Raw genomic sequence first — 22,661 nt, 5'->3', positions numbered from 1 at the left:
TGATGTGCTGCATATGTGCCTAACATTACAAAGAATTTGGTTTCTACTAGAAAAATGATCGGGCAAGGATTGCGAGTTTAGTTCAATCAAGATGGCTGCTTTGTAGAAGATTTCAAGAATGGATGCAAATTGGTTGCAAAAGGCAAGATGTGGGGAGAATATTTACCTTGGATGTAAATATATTCAAGCTGAAGGCTACTATGTTTGCATATGTAAGAGTTGTGGATGATATTGATATTTTAGCATAAACATATTGACCATGTAAATATGGAATGGTTCAAGAATATGCAATCATGTGAAATTGTGACGTGCTCACCTAAGGTCAAAAGTGGATGATATGTAGAAAATATGTGAAGTGTGTCAATTTGGAAAACAAACAAGGCATGCATTCCATCATGATAAACATGTAAATATGCATTTACTTGATATTGTACATTTGGATGTGCAGGGTCTTACAAATACTGCATCAATGGTTGGATGTAAGTATCATGTAACCTTTATTGATGATCATACAAGAAAATTATGGGTGCATTTTATGAAGGAGAAGAGTGAGGTGTCCTCTTACTTTTCAGATTTTAAAAATTTGATTGAGAAACAAACATGTATGTAGATTAAGTGCCTAAGGTTAAATGGAGGGGGACAATACCTCTTCCATGAATTTAGTAATTTTTTGAAACAACATGGAATTTAGAGGTAGTCCACATGCATGTATACTTAGCAACAAAATGGTATTGATAAAAGGAAGAATAGGTACATTGCAAAAATTTCATGAACTATGATGGATAAAAAGAACATGCCTCATTATTATTGGGTTGAAGCTATCTCTATAGCTGTGTATATTATGAACAGGAGTTCCACTACTGTAGTGCATGTTATGATACCAAAAGAGAATTTTATTGGAAAAAAAAGGATTTGTTACTTGCTAAAGTATTTGGATGCATTGCATGTGTACATGTGCCTAATGAGCTAAGAAAGAAGTTGGATTCAAAAGCTAAAAGGTGTGTATTCATTGGCTATTCCCTTGAGTAAAGTGATTACACGTATTACAATCGAATTACATGTAAGATATGGACGAGTAGAGATGTGGTATTTGATGAGATGAGCAATTTGTATGCTACTAAAAAATAGATTGCTTTAGATTATGTAAAAGAAAAGGTAATTGTGGAAAATGTCAGTGTATAGTCACATATATTCAGTGAGCCAAAGAGTCATTTTCTAGTAGGTCCACTAAGAGACCGTGGAGAGGTAGGTTATATGAGAATAACACTCTTATAAGTATAGAAAATGTATTACAAAAGGGAAAAGAAAAAGTGGTTGGCCACATTTGGTGTGCTAGATGTTTCCACATGCTATTCACATGTAGATGATGAGTTTGATAGCTCAAACCAAGGTATGGATGAAGAGTTTGGTATTTAAATTGTTTGTACACTTGATGTAAAAGAAACAAGATTCGATGTAAAGGGATCATAGAGTGCTCCACAAGTGCATAGTTCCATGAGAGTAAGCTATCCCATAAATAGGTTGATATATGACGGTTATATTGCTCATCATTATGCATATATGGCAAATGTTATGAAATTAGTTGAGCCCACTTGTTTTGAGAAAGCTATCGATCTTATACATGGGAAGAAATCCATGAATAAAGAAATGGTTGTATTGGATGTAAAATGGACTTGGGATTTGATACCATTGCTTGAGGGAAAGAAAGCTATAGGCTACAAGTGGGTTTACAAAGTAAACATAATGGAAATGGAAGTTTGAGTAAATATAAAGCAAGACTGGTTGCCAAAGGTTATGCATAGACTTATGGGATTGATTATGAGGAGACATTTGCTCTAGTAGCAAGGATGGAAACTATCAGAGCTGTCATTGTAGTGACTGCAATAAAAGGTGGATCTTTTATCAAATGGAGTAAAGAATACATTCTTGCATATGAGTTATAAGAAGAAGTGTAGATAGAGTAGCCATAGGGTTATGAGAGCATGGTTCACTTTGATTATTTGTATAGGCTATGAAAAGCCTTATATGGGCTAAAATAGGCAATGAGGGCATAGCATGACAAGATGTAATATTGCCATGCAATTAAATGTTAGTTGGTTAGTTCGAAAGTCAGTTAATCAATTAATAAGTTAGTAAGGTTACTAACTAAAGACCAACTAAGGTAAAAACTAACTAACATTAATAACTAACAATTTTTATTTAATTAAAAATATTATATTTAGAAAAATCGAGAGTCGTAAATTTGATATTTTTCTCTGATTGACAAGGACCATAGCCACCCTTCACAGAAGTTAGAACATGAATGAGACTTCTGAGATATTAATCACTATTATTAATGTGTATAGTTTGGATGGTCCAAAAATATTAGATATTGGGCAAAACTAGTATATTTTAAATATTTTCCTAAAAAGAAATGGATATTTCTAGAACTGGATGTCATTTAAAAGAAAAGACAAGTGATATTTTAGTTAGTTTTGGAGATTTTATAAAAAGAAAAAAACAAAAAGAGAGATTTGCGAAACAGCGTGCGCCACGATCGTAGTCTACAGACAGAAAACAACACTTCAAAGAGAGAAAAGAAGAAGGAGTGAACTTAGAGATTTCTAATCAAGTGTCTTGGAATTTTACTCTCCTTTCGATGGAACCATTAGGTTTATGATTTGAGCATCAGATCACTAATTTTTCCAAGATCCCCTTCCACAAAGAGCTCCTCTTCTCAACCACAAGCCTCTTCTCTAATTCACTATAAATACGAGGCATGGGGAGGCACAAGGAGCATGAGACCTCGAGAGGCTATGAGAGAGAGGTAGAGAGAAGGATACCCCTCCAAGATATTGTGAGAGAAATCGAGAGAGAGAGAGAGAGAGAGAGAAAGAGAGAGAGAGAGAGAGAGAGAGAGAGAGAGAGAGAGAGAGAGAGAGAGAGAGAGAGAGAGAGAGAGAGAGAGAGAGAGAGAGAGAGAGAGAGAGAGAGAGAGAGAGAGAGAGAGAGAATACTTACCCCGTGAGGCTGCAAGGGAGAGAGTTACCCCGTGAGGTTGCAAGAGAGAGAGAGAGAGAGAGAGAGAGAGAGAGAGAGAGAGAGAGAGAGAGAGAGAGAGAGAGAGAGAGAGAGAGAGAGAGAGAGAGAGAGAGAGAGAGAGAATACTTACCCTGTGAGGCTGCAAGGGAGAGAGTTACCCCGTGAGGCTGCAAGGGAGAGAGAGAGAGAGAATACTTACCCTGTGAGGCTGTAAGGGAGAGAGTTAGCTCAATTTTTCCCTATCTCGGTCTTTGACTAAGCCATCTTCTCTTACACTCTCCCATCTCGAATCTATTCCGCCTTCTTAATCTCTTGAGTCTACTTGCGGATGATGGCCCCCGAGCGAAGAATGTGATGTGTTGGCAATCCCATAACCAACAACGAAGCTTCAAACGAAGGCATCATCGTCAATCTGATTGCGGTACCAGTCGTAATTAATGTATGCCCAAATTGACAGATGCTTGTTTTGATCCTCATATGAGATATGCTAGGCCCCATACTATGATGCGCGAGTATAGGTCATTTCATCTTACGTATTCAAAAGATCGAGCTTGCAAAGTGTATGTATCAAGGGAAGTTAATTACACCTAATTACATATGGCTTGTTCATTGATAGAGCAATTACAAGGAAGAATCGGTCAAGGGTTATGACTGGCATAATCATGACATTAAAAAATTGTACATACAAGGGTTAAGTAAATTTTACATAGAATCGCTCTTTGATCCCAAGGGGAAGAGCAGATATGAATGGAAATATTATCGCGACTATTCTTGCATTGTTTGGCAAGAATACAATTGGTTTTTTTGTTGGTTGATCGAATAACATTCTAAATGCTTTTACATTCAACTGGTTGTTAGTTTGTTGTTTGGATAATTGTTCCAAGTGCTTTTGATTTATGTAAATGCATGGCAAGGGTCTGCGATGACAAGTTGCCATGGGGATAAATGAATGTTTTCCTAGAAACTGATATTAGGGCTGAATGCCTTGTTGTGCTAGATTCTTAAAGGATTTAATTAAGGAAGTATATATTGCACGGGTGGATCACCTCCATGATCTCACCGCAGATTAACCCGAGAGGGCACTGCTCGATTCATGGGCCGAAGGTCAAGCAGTGAAAAGGCCAACCAGGGGAATGATGTTTTGCTCCCAGACAACTTGCGGGTCATGTGGAGCTTTGGACACCCCTTGCTAGGTCTAGAATGGAGTTGAAGACCTTCGTGGCTCCCAATGTCTGGGCATGTCGGGAGATCCTATTCTAGATAAAGGATTAAATTTATGGTGCCATGTGATTTGGACCAGTTACTTCTGCATGGAAGAAGGGATACTTTTGTTGGACAAAAGGGATATATAATTTCTCCTGTATAGGTGAGAAACAAAGATTAGCTTGAAGATAAGTTAAGGAACTTGTTTGTCAATAGATTGCTTGCTCTATTTTCATGTCTCTGCTATAAGCTATGCGAATGAATCATGTTCCCTAAAAGGATTAATTAATGAAGTTGACTTTAAGTGTCACACATAAATGTGGTAGGATCTAATTAGAAAACTAAAGCTATTGAGGGAAGCGAGTGGGCGGAACCCCCGAGGGGTTCGTCCTACGGCAGGGTGGTCCCAGAGAATTGGGAGGCTTCTCACAATGTTTACCGTCTTCAACCTTAGAAATTGTTAGGATAGAACCCCAATTCATGCCGTTTTAGGGGATCGGAATGGGACTATGCCCTACGAGCATAGAGGTTGAGCAGTGCATCCCTCTCATTTCCCATTCTCTTTGAACCAACTTTGAACCAAATGCGACATGGGTCTGCTTTGGCTTGGGTATCTCTGCGTAAAGTAGGATGTCCAGGATCCAATGCTAGAATGTTGTTAGGAGACCTTGGTCACTAGGAGCCCAAATTTTAGGTCGATCCTAGTGGGTTCAGTTGTGAACATTCTGTTGTGAGGCGGATTCGAGAAACCCTAGGTGCAATATTCGAAACATTCCATGGGAGTGCCGGGCAATGACGCTTAGATTCATTTCTCGATAGACTACTAAAAGCGTGCCTGGACAGCGGGCACCTTACACAAGATACCATAATATATTGTCTCTATTTGTTTCCACGTTTGGAAATGTAGATCACTCGCTCTATGGGCGTTAGAGTGATAGGGACATTGTTGTGATTACATTGTATATGGACGATTTGATTATTGGGGGTGATAATGTGTAAGAGATGGAGCATGTGAATAGATTTTTAAAGTATAAATTTGACATGAAAGATTTGGAACTGTTGAAGTACTTTCTTGGCATTGAGGAGCTAAAAACATCTAAGGGGATATGGTTGTCATAAAGGTAGTACATCTTGGATATGTTGATTATGGTATGGATGATTTTAAGCCAATCTCAATGCTATTGAATCAAAATGTGAAGTTGAGTATTGATATAGGTGAGATATTGGAGGATCCCATGACATATAGAAATATGGTGGGAAGTTTGACCTTCATGTTGAGGCTTGAATTGACTTGTTTTTTTGGGCTGGTTCTTGTTGGTTTTGTGAGCTGAATGGTTGATTTTGTGATGGATTGATTTATTTTGAATGTGTTGGAAGTATTTTGGAGAGTGTTGGGATGGGTTGAGTATGTTTGAGAAGCTCATGATGGTTTTTGGTTGAGATATAATGTTTGAATAGGTTCTGTAATGTGTATGCTTGGTTCTTATAGGGTCTATTTTGCCGTTGATTTGATTTGATTTCTTTTTGCTTATGAGTTTGGGATTGTGAATGAGTCTTTTGAGGAATTATTGAGAGTGTATTGAATGGTTTGAAGTGTTTTTGGTTTGATTTTTAGGGTTATTATGTCTTTTGTAGACCTTCTGGTAGTATCATGTAGAGTTTTTGTCTCTATTCTATAAGCATCTGTTTGCTTTTGTATCTATTCTAATGGATGGATGTTTATCTTGGGTAATGTTTTGCAACCTTGGAAGAGGAAGAATACAAGTTTGAAATAGCTTGAAGAAGTAGAAGAAATAGCTGAAGAAGACTTGAAGTGAAGACTACAATGAGAGTGACAATAGTGAGCTCTCAAGGGACACTGTAGTGGCTCTAGTGATTCTTCATATCAAACATACCTCTTGGGAGGGGTATGTTTGTAGTGGCTCTAGTGATTCTTCATATCAAACATACCTCTTGGGAGAGGTATCCATGACCAAGAGAGGATTATGGAGAGCAATTCATGATTATTTCAATCTACTAGTGAGATAAAACATATGAGAGAGAGAGAGAGAGAGAGAGAGAGAGAGAGAGAGAGAGAGAGAGAGAGAGAGAGAGAGAGAGAGAGAGAGAGAGAGAGAGAGAGAGAGAGAGAGAGAGAGAGAGAGAGAGAGAGAGAGAGAGCCAATATTCAACAATAAACATTATGTGTACATGAGAGAGAGAGACTATGAAGACTATGAAGATGAATACTATGTGATGAATTCCATTCAAAATTAAACTTTTCTTTGTGTCATTGTGGTTCTTTGATGGTTTTTATGAAGAATATGAAGGACACATTCAAGATTTGTTGATCAATCATTGGGAGAATTACTACATGATGCTGCGTGAAGATTGGCATTGTTTTTCTTCTTGTAGTTGATTAAAATATGAAAAACATGCTTGTTGGTGTGACAATATAGATTTTCTTGTAGTAGATTCTCAATTTTTCTTGGTGTTCCTCTTGGAGCTCCACTTCATCACTATTACCAAGCTAGACTGTAATTAGAGAGTTTGTTTATGTAAGTGTCTCACAAGCCTTATTTAGACATTATAAGATACGCCTTGCTATACATTACGAGTACACTAGATTATAATATCTTTTATGAGGTTGATTCAATGGTGCAGTTATTTGGTTATACTAATGCAAATTGGCTAGGCAGTGTATATGACATGAAGTCAACCAATTGTTATGCATTTTTCTTTGGGCGTGGGGCTATAACTTGGATATTGTTTATATATTATATATATTGTCCTATTTTTTAATGCTTGCTAGATTGTTATACTGAAGAAGAAGAAGAAGAAGAAGAAGAAGAAGAAGAAGAAGAAGAAGAAGAAAGATTAGGGTTTTTGGCTTCCTATCTTATATGCATTGTCCGTGTGTTGCGTGCCTTGTAAGAGCTCCCTCTCTCTCTCTCTCTCTCTCTCTCTCCCCCCATCTTTTCATTATTTATTTCTAAATTTTTAGAACTAGTAGCTTCCTCATGATGCGCATGAGACACCATCTATGCATAATGTATGTCTACATATCCATTATATCTTAATTTTCCAATTGGATGTCATGTCCTTTTTTATATTCTCAATTGTAGTATACTACTTGGTTGTTCTGCTACCCTTGCATCTTCAAAACTATTGACCATGGGCAGGCGTTTGCAAGATGATAAGTTGTTACAATGCTTGTTGCGCTCTTGACCTCCCTCATACAAGTGTGATGCACTAGGAGTGCATAGAGTACTTTTCCCAACTTTGTGTTCGTCACCCACAGTTGGCACTGTGATCTCGTGTGGTCAAACCACCACCTTTGCTTGCAAGAAAGCACTTTGCTAAAAAAGAGAATAGAAAGCAAGAGAGATTTGAGAATGAAAGAGAGTAGTTGTATTATGTCGGCATAAGGCCCACGTGGAGGGAGGAACACCCAGTCATTTGCAAGATGATAAGTTATTACAATTCTTGTTGCGCACTTGACCTCCCTCATACACTACCAGTGCTTTCTTCTTGTCCACAAGGCCCCAACATATCTTCAACAACTTGCTCATAAGTCTCCTTGGTTGTATATTTTCCTATATCACTATAATATTCATTACTTTCATATGCATTCACAAAACCATCATTCTATGCTCTATACCATGATTCATAATCATTGAGCTTCATATCTCTACTTATGTAAACTTCTCTTGACATAGGATGATAGCATATGTACCCTTTCTTCTCATCTCGATAGCCAACGAAAATACTTTTAATTACCTTGTGCTATAGCATTTTTCTCAATCTTCTTAGACATGAGCATATCAAACACAACCAAGGATTTTACGGTAAGCAACTATTAGTTTTCTCCCATACATATTCTCATACAATGACATGGAACGTGTAATAGCTATAGGTCTTGTGTTCATAATATGAAGCAATGTATGTATTGCTTCTACCAACAAGTGAGTGGCATATGTATATGGTTTATGAGAGCCTTTGCAAAATGCAACTTTTCCTTTTTGCAACTCCATTATATCGTCGTATATACATGAAATAATCTATCTCTTAATGCCATTGTCTCTCAAGTAGCCATTAAATTCATGTGAGGTATACTTACCCCCATTTTCCAATCTCGAGCATTTTATGTGTGTCTAAAATTTCCTTTTAGCCATATGTTTAAACTCCAAAAACTTTACAAATGCCTTATCTTTATACTACAAGAAGTATATCCAAGTGTTCTATTGAAATTGTCAATATAAGGGATGTAGTACTTTGCATGACCACTCAAAGAAACATTATGGCATGGCCCCCAAATGTTTACTGATTCTCCCCCTCTTTGGAAATGACAACCTAGATTGTTTCCCAAATTGGCAAGTCTCACACACATGATAATAGTTAATATGTCCAAATTGCAGTAATCCATAAATAGCATGTCTTGTTTTTGTTTAATCTATACAAGATCACATGTCCAATCCATCTATGCCATAGTTCTACATACTTTTGTTGTCCATGACCTTGCTCTATAAACATGTTAGATTGTGCCATTGGAGTTCTAGCATTCAATGTAAGGAGTCTAACTTTCTTATAGCCACTTATTGTCACTATTGCTAGCAACCGTCGAGACCCTATGGACCACTTATTGAGTCGAGTGTTTCAAGTGAGGGGCAATGGCTACCTCTCACATACCTATACATGCTCCGCAGCACAAGGATGTAGTGAGCTTACCACCATTGAATCTGATCGTTGTAGTCCTCTTTCTCAAGTCCTTTGATGGCTCCACAATTTAAGGTGCTTGCTCAAGCAAGCTCAAGCTCCAAGCTCCATACATGCACACACGAGAAAAGAGAAGAGAAAAAGGAGAAGAAGAAGAAGAGAGGAGAAGAAGAGCTTCTCCATGATCCCTCACTCTCATCCACTCACACTTTCCCTCTCTCATACCCTCTCTCCCTCTCTCATGCACAATAAGAGAGCATTAGGAAAAAAATAAACTCACAAATGGGCCCTTAAAAATAATATAGTTTAAGATGTGGGCCTTTTGGATTGTCGAATAGGAAGGCTAGATGTTGACATCTATGGAGGGTGAATCTTCTCTCTCCAAATCTTTGGTCTTTAATTAAAAAAAGGGGTAGTGGGGGATTAAAAAAAGAGAGAATGAATAGTACACAAAATTTGAGTTTCTCTCACCTCGTATTTTCCCCCTTTTTTTGGAGAATTTTCAATTTCAAATTTTTTCCCTCTCACGAAATCAGTTGGATCCAAAAGTTGAGCAACAAATGACTTTCCCTCTCTTCTCTATATTGGTGAATTTTCGTCTCCATTGAAGCTCCTTGGTGAGAGTAATTAGGGTTTTGAGAATTCTACTTACCTTTGCACTTTCTTCTCCATGCAGCTCCAGATTTTGGGCAAAACACATGTGCCTATCTCTCTTTGCATTTTATCTTGTTTCTTATTTTTTCAAAAGGGTTTGATGTCGCTTCTTACTATTATTGTTGTTTTATTGCAAAGGTTGTTTTGGGCAGGAGGAAAAGGTGCTCCTCTCTCTCTCTCTCTCTCTCTCTCTCTCTCTCGTTCTCTCTCCCCTTTCTTTTCCCCTCTCTCTATGTGTTGTTTCTCTTTTATATTGTGTTTTCAATAGAATTTGATGTTGGTTCTAATTGCTGTTTTTCTTGTAGAGTTTATTTGGAGCAAGAGACAAAGGTGTTAATCTCTCTCTCTCTCTATTTGTTTTCTTTTTTTGCTGCTATCTTTTCAATACGACATGATGTTAGTTCTAACCCTTGTTGTTGTTTTATTGTAGAGATCATTTTGGGTGGCATTGCACAAGTGCTCATCTCTCTCTCCCTCTCTCTTTCCCTCTCTGTGTTTCCTCTTTTCTATTGTTTTTTCAGTATACCTTCATGTAAATACTAACTCTTGCTATTGTCTTTTACAAATATCAATTTGGGCAAGATTGGATAGGTGCTCATTTCTTTCTCTCTCCCGCATACTCACACACTCTCTCTTTCTTCCTCTCTACATTATCCCTTTTCTATTATCTTTACAATAGGGTTTGATGCTAGTTCTAACTTAAGGATCAATTGTTGTTGCAACACTTAACACAAGGTAGAGCAGAGATTCTATGGCTCAATTTACGGGTAAATCTACCATATTTTGTGGTGCCAAAAATTATTCATTTAATTAGTGACTTTTATGTGTGATGGGATTGATGTTTTCTTTTATCTATCGTTTGCAATGGGTTTTGATCAGCAACAATTCAATCTTATCTTCAACAGATTAGCTTATAGGTAAATTGGCCCTATTTTGTATTACTTCTATTCATGTAGTTATCTAGATATTTTTTGTTAAAAGGGATTCATGCATGTATTTTTTTGTACATGCAGATATTGTACAAGGTTTAAGTGAAGCACATAATTCTTGATTGGCTATTTTGTTGTGGTGAGTGATTCCTTTGTGTTGGATAATATGGATCTACTGGAAGTCGATGGTTAAAAAATCCTCTACTTTATTGGTCGTGTGTCCATTCGGATTTTCATGTGAAACTCTTGTATCATATCATCCATATAACGCACAATGTGTTGAGTCATAGAATATCTTAGGTGTCAATCTAATGTGCCTATTAAGATTTGCATGCCATGTGGCTGCTATCCTTGTAACAACTACTCTATAATACCCACGTTTCATAAAATGTATTGAGTCAAATCAAACTCCTATTCATTATAATAAAATTTATTTTGGCAAAATTCTCTAAGTATTCTTGTGTCATTCTTTTCATTATATTTCATGTAAATGGTATGATTAAAGTGATGCCTTGAAATTGAATCTATACTTTGTGTCGATGTACATATCCACATGCATTTCGATATCCATGTTTGTGTCTATTTACAAAAGTGTAAACATCTCTTAATGCCATGTTGATTTGTATGGCATATTGGTGATTACTAGACAGACTTAAAATACTTATTATTTAGGGGTTAAAACATACTTCTTTACATCTAATGCCTAGGTTATAATGCATGAGAGAAGAACAAGAATTCTCTCGATAGAAGTACGTAGCAGAAAAGATGAAGAAGGAAATTGGATCATTGATACGTATCATTGCTTGTCTTGGGTATATATGCATCCAAGTATGAAGGGAGCTTTTAGGGTGAAAGCATATACAATTGTAGATGTATCAAAGCACTGGAAGGGTAAAAGTTTAGTTCTCAGACAAAGGAATGTTGATTCTCACCTTGTAACAGAGGTGTTTGTACAACATGTATTCATGCAAAAACAAATACATATTGCGCCCACTGTGCCCTTTCAACAAAACATTGCAAACAGTAAGTATTTGCAACTCATTGAGAATGAGAAATTTCATGATATCTATGCAACTATTTGTCTCGTATTTACAGAAGTATACCCTTTGGATTGCTGTGAGTGGCAAAATGTCAAGAGTTTCACATGTTCTTTTAAGTGTTACCACCTCAAAATTGGTAGATTTCTCTTTGAGGGGTGTACAAATAAGCAACTCTCAAAGGACCTTGTTTTTTTCTATGACTCCAAGTACATGTTGCCCAAGGGGGATCGAGAATATGGAACCCTTGAATCTATGCACATATTGAATCTCAGTAGCATAGAATGGCCATTGTGTAGTAGCAACATTTTGCACATGTGTAGCACAAAAATTTCAGCAGACATATTGAATTCTATGAAGCCAAGGACCGGCTCAAAGAATGTAAAACTAAGCTAGTTCATACCAATTGCAATTTTTACACACATGTTCAAGAAATGTAAGGGTTTGAGACGTACCAAAAGCATATACGTCATAAAAAGTGCATCGGAGGATTATGTAACAAGGATTCTAGGCAAAACTTGGACATAAAAAATGACTCATAGTCCTGACACAGTGGGGTGTCGAGTCACAACAAGGGACATGGCTTTCAGGTAAAATTTTTCTCTCTTAGTTGACTATTATCTTACTTTGGGATGGATCGACAAACTTTCCTTTCCAATTACAGGTACTTTGTCACACGGCAAACTTTATGCCTAGTGTTCAAGTATCGTAGATAGAGGATGCTCAAGGGTAAATGGTTGTGCCTTGATCAAGACATGCGTGAAAGTACAGTTGTGGATGTTACTGTCATTTGTGAGAGATGCGAGCCCCAAGTGTTGAGGATGATTGGCCCTTGAGTATAATGCACCAGGAAATTACAATGTTAATGTAGAATCCACCTGTTAGCTTCTATTTTAAACTAGATGGTAGGAAAATTCGAAGCCGGAGCTGAGGATACTGTTACCAGTGGAAAGTGTGTGGCTCTACATATTTTAGAAATTGTAGAGTCTTCCTAAGAATCCCAACACCACAATTTGTAATATCCAACACTTATAAATTTTCAATTTTTTTGGCCAATAGAATATTGTCGCTTGCAAACTTGCAATATTTAAAAATTATGATATTTATGCAAAATCATACACTTGCTATACACTTTTCACATCAACACATTTATATATGCATGTAAAGATGTAAGTAAAGCCATAACTAAATATCATATGCAAATAGCCCTTAATGGTTTAAAACTTAAGGTTTTTAAGGTAGAACTAGTTTAGTTCTTGTTTCATTGTTTCATTTCACACTTTCTCTCTTCATCTCTTTATATCCACCACATCCCTCCTACATGCTATGATGGATTCTCACGCACACTTTGACGAGTGGATTCGTGAGACTATCTTTGCCAGCTAAGGTGACGAGATATTTCAGGTTTTCTCTAAGAACTTCAACCTTGAAAGAGTGCTCTCATCACTGGATCCCCCTTCAAGTTTTGGAAGACTTTGTGAGCACCATTGCTACTTGCACTTACTCCATCAAGGGATCCGACATGACTTGGGTGCCTCTAGAACAACTCATGGTATTTAAAGCAAGGAAGAATCACCCAAAAGTGGTGAATAGGTGTCTGGACCACGTGGATCCTTCGCACAGAGTATGCATTATTTCCATGGGCAGTGCACTAGGTACATCACCTTTGGATCTCGTAGAGTGTGATTGCGCATTGGCAATTTACCTCCTTGCATTGGATACACACCTAGATGAGGAGAGCGATGAAGATACAACTCCACAGGTTGTTGCTATCACATACACAGGAGAAGAACTGATTGAAGAGCTCATAAATGTTGAAGAGGAACATCGGGTGGTGGTGGCAGAGCAAGGGTTGGCTCTCATGGTGCCATCTTCTTCAAAATAGCCACAAGTCGACAAACCCAACCTTGCCTCCTTGTGACGCCCATTGAAGTAGATGGTAAACAATACTTGCTTCTATCAGATGTCCTACAATACTTGGAAATGAAGGAAGAAGAGTTATTTTCCATCATAATCAGGGATTCAATGGAAGACCTGATCGATTATGGTTACATGGATGTGCATCCGACGATGGCAGAGATTGGAAGATATGATGGCACAAGCTTAGATACAGTGAGTGCCATCATAGTAGCACATGAGCATGTTACCTTGGTTGAAGAAGATTATCTTGTGCGGGATGCTGAATTTAAAGCACTACATCATGATCTGTTAGAACCAAGGCCCCAACTTCCTACAAAGGAGTTTGTAGATCCCTATGCGGCCAAAGAGGTGCTTCGCTGACACACGAGGAAATGAAGATACAAAATGATCTGGAGAAGGTGAGATTTCTAATTACCATATATTTTTATGCAACAAAACTTGACGGTAGGGTGCATTCAGTCCCCTTGAGTCCACCGGTGAAATCTTGGCAAAAAATAATGGCTCTAGCTGCCCTATCCGAAGTTTGGTGTTTGGGGCCACTTTGTGGTCCCCCGGTGAGATCTTGGAAAAAAATGACGCTTGCAGCTACCCTGTCCGAAGTCTGGCGTCTCGGACCACTTTTTAGCCAAGATTTCACCGGTGGACTTTGGGGGACCCGATGCACCATACCATTAAGTTTTTTTGCTTTCTGATAACTCTAAGTTAGTTGCTAAATATAGTTTGATTTGACTTTGTCATTCAATAAATATTGTATATAGATGAGTTTGCATCAAGGCAAGGAGGAGCTCGACATGCAGATTAACGGAAGGATTCAACTCTAAAGGAGTACATTGGCAACCTTGTTGTAGACTTGGTGGTTTTCCATAAGAAGTGCTGACCACGAGGGCAAGAAACAATCATGAAAATTCAAGCTTTGTTGACCAAGTTTGGACCTTTTCAAGCAATATCTATGATATCTAGCTTGGAGAAGGTGGTGTTAATCAAGCGGTTGAAGCTTCTTTACTTGTTTAACCAAACGCGTTGGTGAAGCAATGCGTGTGCTTGCTACATTAGGTGACCTTGCTAAAGTGTTAGATTTGCTTCTCCTGGAGAAAGAGTTAAAGGGGGAGTGTGTTATTTTTGAAGCAAAAAATAAACTTCTATTTTCATCGGAAGCTGGCCCCTCATCTCCACCAATGAAAAAGCCAAGGAATGAATGAGAGTTCTTGTTTGCTATCGGCTTTTTGTATCTGCCATCACTATTAGCCATTGCATGTATTTTTCTTTATGAATATAAGATATTTTAATTTGTCCCTATAAATAAATATTTATTGAATAAATATGTGGTTTGTGTAAGTGTGCGATAATGTGTGGTACGTGAATGGCGCATTCGCATACGTTAACATAATCCAATTTAATTATGTAAATGCATAGTTCTACACTTGCGATTGTGCATAAGAAATAACGTAACTCATATCCGTACGCATTACTACTTTCGATGTGTGCGTACATTAAACAAAAATTAAGAGTCATGTGTTTCAAGAAACAAAACAAAACAACTTTACTCAATTATTTGAATTCAGTACATCGCATGAGATATTATGTATATATATATATATATATTCCAATGTGGCAGAGTATACATAATTTTTTGGCCTTTCAAGATGCTATGGTGCTATAGCATTCATTACAAAACCTTGCAACTCTAAACCCTAAACCTATGCAGGAGTCCCCTTGCCATGTCAAAGCCAAATGATAAAGTTCATGTCTTTATCTGGTGCGCAGATCGGATGCTGTACGCTCACGTAGTGAATGCGGGAAGGTTGCCAAGAACAATAGAACTCTACTTTTTGCACAAATTACAAGGTAAAAAGCATGAACGACATGAACAAGAGACCAATTGGGTACAATCTCCCCCCATGCCTTGTGTGAGCGCTCCACAAAGCATGTATTTTTTGTATTAATCATCTTCAAGCTCAAATAATAGCCCAAATTACAAAATAGCAAGCTTTTAGCTTTTGAGTTTGCTTTAACACAAAATAGGAATAAAGCTAATGGACGGTGCCTAAAGAATCTGGCATGCCCAATACAATGTCCAAGTACAAATAACATAGTCGTGCGTCCATGCGCATACAAGATAATAATAAATATCCAATGCCTCAATAAATAGGCGTGACAAAATATAGGCATGGCGCCCATCAAAATATAAATGATAAATCGAATACTTGCTATCCTCCAATGCTTTCCTCCGCCACTGCTGTTATCTCTACACATCAACTGAAGCATTCACAATCATTAGTAAAATAATACAATTAAATCGACAAAAGTGAATACCTAGCAGTCTTCAGCTACATAAATAAATCAACTGGTTAAAAATCAATCCTAACCTTAATTTATTACGAGTGCGCACTCTAAACTCATAAATGTTTATTAATTTAATATGCATTTTGCAGAATCACCCGCTATGGAATCACCCATGTACACACTAAATTAATGAAACACCCGAAAAGGACAGGCGTCCCCATCAACTTTTTGCACAAAGAATCCACTTTGTGTATGAGCCCCGGTCATCAAAGTTTACGGAATCCACCGTAAAACCTCACGGAATCCACCGTGGCACGGAATCCATCGTGAAATATGCCTCCTGGCATCATACCCCCGGGGTGGGATAGCAATTGACCTCAATTGCTATTAGCTCAATGTGGAGCTAACAGAGTGGGGAAAGCATTTAAGTCTCTAGCGTGAATCCATTGTGCTTCCTCTACAGGATGGTTCTTAAATTTAACTAGGTATCTAGAATATCTTCGGCCAGTTCTAGTGGTCAAAAAGTCAATGTCTATGATAGCTTCTAGTTCAAGTGGTCAAAAAGTCAATGTCTATGATAGCTTCTAGTTCAAGTATTTCAATCTCTTCCTCTAACAAAGGTGGGTTTTCATAAACAGGGTGTATAGGTAATTGGCCTCTAAATGGTCTTAATAAACTAATATGAAATGTGTTGTGAATTTTCCAATGAGGTGGTAATTCTAACTTGAATGCATTGTCATTAATTTTATGAATGATCCTAAATGGTCCATAGAATCTAGGGGCTAATTTCACAACTGGGTGTCTATCTACACTTTGTAGTCTACGTTTTTCTATTCTCAACCAAACATAGTCATCAACTTTGAAATTCATTGCTTGTCTTTTCTTATTGGCTTGTTTGGTATATGATTGCTGGGCTTTAGCAATCATGACTTTAACTTCATCAAAAATAGTGTTATGCATACTAGCAATATCATCAGCACTCTGAATTCTATTTGACAAAGATGCAACAGGTGTAGATAATCTATAACCATAAATCACTTCAAACGGTGCTTTCTTTGTAGATGTGTGTGGTGTATTGTTATATGCAAATTGTAATAAATGCAAATGTGTATCCCATGTCCGTGGTTTAGAAATAGTATAAGCACGTAAAAGATCTAGAATAGTGCTATTAGTGGCTTCTGTTTGTCCATTAGTTTCAGGATGAAATGCAGATGAGAAATCAATTTTTGTGTCTAAGTTAGCAAACAGAGTAATCCAAAAGTTGTTACAAAATCTAGAATCACGGTCAGAAATAATATCTTTTGGTAATCCATGGTTAGTGAAAACAGTTTTCAAAAACAATTGTGCTGCTTGTGATGCTGTTAAAGTTTTCTTACATGGAATGAAATATGCTTGTTTACTAAACCTATCTACTACTGCCCAAATCATATCATGGTTAGATTTAGTATTAGGTAAACCAATAATAAAATCCATAGAAATTTGTTCCCATGGTCTAGATGGAATAGACAAAGGCATAAGTAATCCATACTGTTTACCATGATGTCTCTTAACTCTTTGACAAATCAAACATTCAGAAACAAAGTTAGATACATCAGTGTCCATATGCGGGCAATAAAAATCTTCAGTTAATGTACGTAAAGTAGATATTATACCTCTATGACGTTGATATGGAGGACAATGAATTTCATTCAAAACAAAAGATCGGAATGGAACTGTAACACATAATCTATTTTCATAAAACATAAATCCATCATTATATGACAGTGAATCAATAGGAATCAAGTTATTTTGAACTAATTTATTCCAATCAGCATGAAAAGTAATATCCTGATGATAAGTATCTTTCATAGCAATCAAAGAATCTAAAGATATAACAGAAATATTATGAATGACAGGTCTTCTACTTAATGCATCAGCCACTACATTTTCCTTATTCGGGTTGATATTGAATGATAGGATGAAAACTTTGAATAAAGGCAGCCCATTTGGTATGTCGGTCAGATATTTGGGGTTGGCTAAGTAAATGTCTAATACTTTGCTGATCGGTCTTAATCATAAATTCTGAACCCATTAAGTAGTGTTTCCACTGTCTTAATGCTTGTACAACATCTAATAATTCTTTATCATATGTGGAATATTTCAGTTCAGAAGGTTTCAGCTTACAATTAGAATAGGCTATAGGATGATTGTCCTGCATAAGTACGGCTCCTATTCCTGATCCACTAGCATCAGTCACTACTAAAAAGAATGGTCTATTAAAATCAGGCAACTGTAGGACATGGGCATGGGTTAATGCATGTTTTAATAAGTCAAAAGATTTCTGTTGATTATCCGTCTAATGATAAACAATTCCTTTCTTCAGAAGTTTGGTTAGTGGTAAAGAAAGTAATGAAAAATTACGTACAAACTTCCTATAAAAACTAGCAAGACCAAGGAATGATCGTAACTCATGCACATTTTTAGGTACAGGCCAATTCAATATTTCATCTATTTTCTTAGGGTCAACTTTAATTCCATCAGATGATACAATATGACCTAAATACTCAATTTTTGTTTTAAAGAATTCACTCTTTTCAGGATTTGCATACAGTTGATTATCTTTTAATAACTGGAAAACCAATGACAAATGCTCATAATGTTCTTTCTCATTTTGACTAAACACCAAAATATCATCAAAGAAGACAATTACATAATACTGATATTTCAAAAATATACGGTTCATCATTCTACTAAATATAGCAAGTGCATTAGTCAATCCGAAAGGCATCACTAAAAATTCATAATGACCAAACTGTGTCCTAAATGCAGTCTTGAATATGTCTGACTTATCTAGTCTCACCTGATGATAACCAGATTTAAGGTCTATTTTACTAAATATAGCGGATCCTTGCAGTTTATCCATAAGGTCATTGACTCTAGGAATTGGATACATATTCTTTACTGTGATCATATTTAAAGCTCGATAGTCAATGCACATACGATAGGTATTATTCTTTTTCTTGATTAACAGAACAGGTGCACCAAATGGAGAACTACTAGGTCTAATCAATCCTCTATTTAGTAATTCCTCAACTTGACTCTGAATTCTTTTTGCTCTATCTGGTTATGCCTATATGGTGCTTTGCAAGGTGGTTGTGTACCAGGAATCAAATCTATTTTATGGTCTTCCGGACGTGAAGGAGGTAAACCAGGTGGTAGATCTTCGGCAAAACAGTCTTTAAAATGTGCAAGAAATTCTTTATGCCTAGGATGCATATGATTTTCTTTAACTTGCAGTTCATTCACCCAAATGAGATAAGATTTACTACTTTTGCGTAATGCACGTTTAGCTTGAGTATGCGAAAGCAGTGGAAAAAAATTAGATGCATGCATACCATACAATGTAATAGGTTTTCCTTGAAAATTAATATTAATTGAATGTGTGAAATAATCTATATCTGGGTTATGCTGATGACGCCAAGGCATACCTAAAATAATGTCACTCGACTGTAATGGAACAACTAGAAAATTTCTTCTTTCAGTGTATTGACTAATTTGAATCTCTAAGTCATGCACTTCCTGTGTACCATTATACCTAGTGCCTAAAAATGCTGCTTTAATGCGATAATGCGTAGATACAGTCTGTAACTTCAATTCTTTTACTAGCTTTGTAGAAATAAAATCATGAGTACTATCGTCATCATGCAAAATAATCTTTTCCTTTCCATGCACTAAACATTTCATAGTCAATAAAGAATGTGGAGTTGGCATACCTGGTAAAGTATCCGTAGGAGTAGTAGTGTCGTCCTCATCTTCTGTGAAATCAGGCATATCTTCATGTTCGTCTTCTTCCATTGCTCCAAGGTAGTTGATATGGACAGGTGGCTTCTTGGAATGGCAATTTGCTGCTAAATGTCCAGGCTCGTGACATTTATAGCATCCTATAGGTTTGGCTTTGGTTACATTGTTTGCAATGGCAGGAAGTCTAGGTATATTAGGATTTGGTTGTGGAATAGGCTTAGGGTTTTGATTGACATTAGATGGTAAAGCAGGTGGTTTTGCCCAATTTTTACGGAAAGATGATGAAGTGAAACGACCTTGATTAAATCTTCTAAAATTTGAGTTGAATTGCTTAGATCCATAGTTACCATTGGCTTGGCATTGCTGTGGACATCTGTCTCTACCTCACAGCTTGTCTTCAGTGTCGTGAGCTAGTGAAATTGCGTCTTCAAGAGTAGCAGGCTTGAACATGTTAACTTCAGCGTAGTAATACCCAAGGAGTCCAGACATATACTTGCGCTTGTGTGTCGCTTCAGGTACGTCTTCAAGCATGCGTAACTGGAGTAATGCATTCCAAAAATGCTCTCTGTACTGAGGAATAGGTTCACGATCCCGTTGCTGAAGAAGATCCTATTGCTTTATGGCTTTCTCATGAAATTGTGGAGGAAGGAAATTCTGTATAAACTTCTTCTTGAAATTCTCCCAGGTAGTAGGACAATCTATACTCTTGCGTACCACAGTTCACCAAAGAGATTCTCTATCCACTAAATGATTAGTGACACACTTGATTTTATCTTTTTCTGCATAGGTTTCCTCATGAAAGTAATCATCAAACTTACTAATGAATGCAAGAACAGTTTTTCCCTCTCGAGTACCATTGAAAGTATGGAATTTGAAATTTCTTTTGCTTATCTTTGATTCCTTGCGGATTGGAGCCCCAAGAGGAACACCAAGGAAAAGGGAATTCTCTTGCAAGAAAATCTATCTTGTAACATCAACAAGCTTGTTTATTATGTTTCATATGATCACAATGAAGAAAAGAATACCAGGCACCACAAATCTTCATGCAGCATCATATAGATCTCCCACGGATTTGATAGAATCAACCATATTCTTCAATATCTTCACAAAATCTATCAATAGAACAAAGAAAGCAAAGGAATACACCATCTTTGAATGAAAATACATCACATAGTATTCATCTTCCATATCTTCATAGTCTTCTCTCTCAATCTCTCATATACAATCACTCTATTTTAGTAGAATTGACTATCTCTGACTCTCTCTCTCTCTCATTCCATCAATAATATATCATATCCTTACTACAATCTCTCAAAAATCACTCTCAACAATCCTTCTTAGATCTTGGATACCCCTCCCAAGAGGCATGTCTGATATGAAGAGTCACCAGAGCCACTACAGTGTCTTTTCATAGCTCACTACTGTCACTTCACTCTAGTCTTCACTTGAGTCTTCAGCAGCTATTTCTTTCACTTCTTTCAGCTCTTTTGCACTTGTATTCACCTCTTTCCAAGGTTAGAAAACTTTCCCAAACTACACTCTCATCCATCAGAACACATACAGAAGCATACAGAACAGTCTACAGAACAGTACCAGAATAGCTACAGTACAGAACAGAACAGAACAGAGACAGAAGCTCTACAGAAGGCCTACAAAAGGTTACAGAAGGTCATCAAAACCACATAACTCATACTCAAACCATTCCAAACTCTCATAAACCATTCAATAAGCTTTCTCAAGATCTCAATCTTCATCAATCAATACTCCATCCCTCCTTACAAAAGACAATCAGAACAAAACAGACCAAAACAGAACAAAACAGAAGGTATACAGAACCAATCAGAACCTATTAGAACATCACAAAACCACTAATAAACATCATGAACTTCCAAAACTCAATCAATAACATCCAAAACACTCTTAAACCACTTCTAAACCAATCAATCATCTCATAAAATCAACCATTCAGCTCTCAAAAACAACAAAAATCAGCCAAAAAACAAGTCATTTCAACACTCAACACGAATGGTTTGAGTTTCGAGAGTCGCGTCAATGGTAGGTCGGATAAGATCTTCAGATTGAGGTTCCTCTTTGTTGGTAGAAAATCTTTGTAAATTTGCCAATTGAACTTGCAATGCTTGTCTAGCTCTTCGTTCTTCATCCAATTGCATCATAATTAAGTTCAGCTTTTGCTCCATCATAGGTTCAGGTAGGTCGCCCTCAGCCATTAAATCATCCATATGTGATTTCGTCATCCTGCAAAACTCAAAAGACCTTTCTCACTCAAAATCAAGTTAGCGGGATGAGCGTAGCTCAAGTTCGGGAATACAAGGCTTATGTATTTTTTGGGTGTGACTTTCACAATCTTCAAAAAATCTGCATTTTATCCTTCTTCGTATGCTGAAAATGCTTCAGCAAACCTGCGTCTACGTAGAGTACCTTCCAATGAACAACTTTGCAGTTCAGAGTTTCTGCGCACGAACAACCCTTCTATGAGTTTTGAACAGAAGTCAGTTTTGACTCCAGTTGACTTGTCTGACTTGCAGAGTACCAAACTAATGTGACTTGCAGAGTTTGTAGACTTGCAGAACTTGCTTGCTTTATGGAACTTGCAGAACTTGACTTGAAAAACTTGTAGAATCTGATTGGTTGTGTATGACTTGGAGATTTAAGATGACTTATCTGATTAAAAGCTTAAGTGATTAAGCTTAGGAGCTTAATCTGTGAAGCACGGTGAAATCGTGGGGGGGGCGTTTTTTCTGCCGGCAGAAAAATCGCAGGTATACTCTTGTTCCAGACGTGACGATTTGGTCCAATTAAGCTTTTTAAGCTTAGACCAAGCTTATTAAGCTTATGAAGCTTATTAGGCTTTAAAACTTTTGAGATTAAGAGAGAGCTTATCTCTGTTCTTGACGACTTGATGTAGGAAAGATGGAAGTGGTCCTCCGCTTCTACAGACCGGTCCTTCACAGTCTGATGATGGAAACATGGGTTTTTGATCTCCAGGAATTTACCTGTATCGACCGTTCGCGACGAGATTGACCGTAGAGCCCGATTGTTCCAGGAGCTCCGCCTTCGCACAAGATGGGTAGCGATTGGAAGCTCTTGAACTCAGCTTTGCTCTGATACCACTGGTGCG

At 37.3% G+C, this 22,661-nt stretch overlaps 1 protein-coding gene across 1 annotated transcript in view; it reads left to right on the top strand.

The window, feature by feature from the left end:
* Nucleotides 1–73, top strand: part of LOC148022204 (uncharacterized) — a 29,236-nt gene extending 29,163 nt beyond the window's left edge. Inside the window, exon 8 of the mRNA XM_087697851.1 lies at nt 51–73. Coding sequence (XP_087553977.1) covers nt 51–58 — 8 coding nt within the window. The 3' untranslated portion in view covers nt 59–73. The remainder of the gene's footprint in view (nt 1–50) is intronic.
* The last annotated feature ends 22,588 nt before the right edge of the window (nt 74–22,661 follow it).

The sequence above is a fragment of the Lygodium microphyllum genome, chromosome 17 (genome assembly GCF_053477565.2).
Source record: "Lygodium microphyllum isolate KBCC chromosome 17, Lygodium_microphyllum_v1.1.10, whole genome shotgun sequence".
NCBI classification, from domain to species: Eukaryota; Viridiplantae; Streptophyta; class Polypodiopsida; order Schizaeales; family Lygodiaceae; genus Lygodium; species Lygodium microphyllum.
Note: the sequence above shows the minus strand (reverse complement) of the source record. Positions and strands in the feature narration are given on the sequence as shown.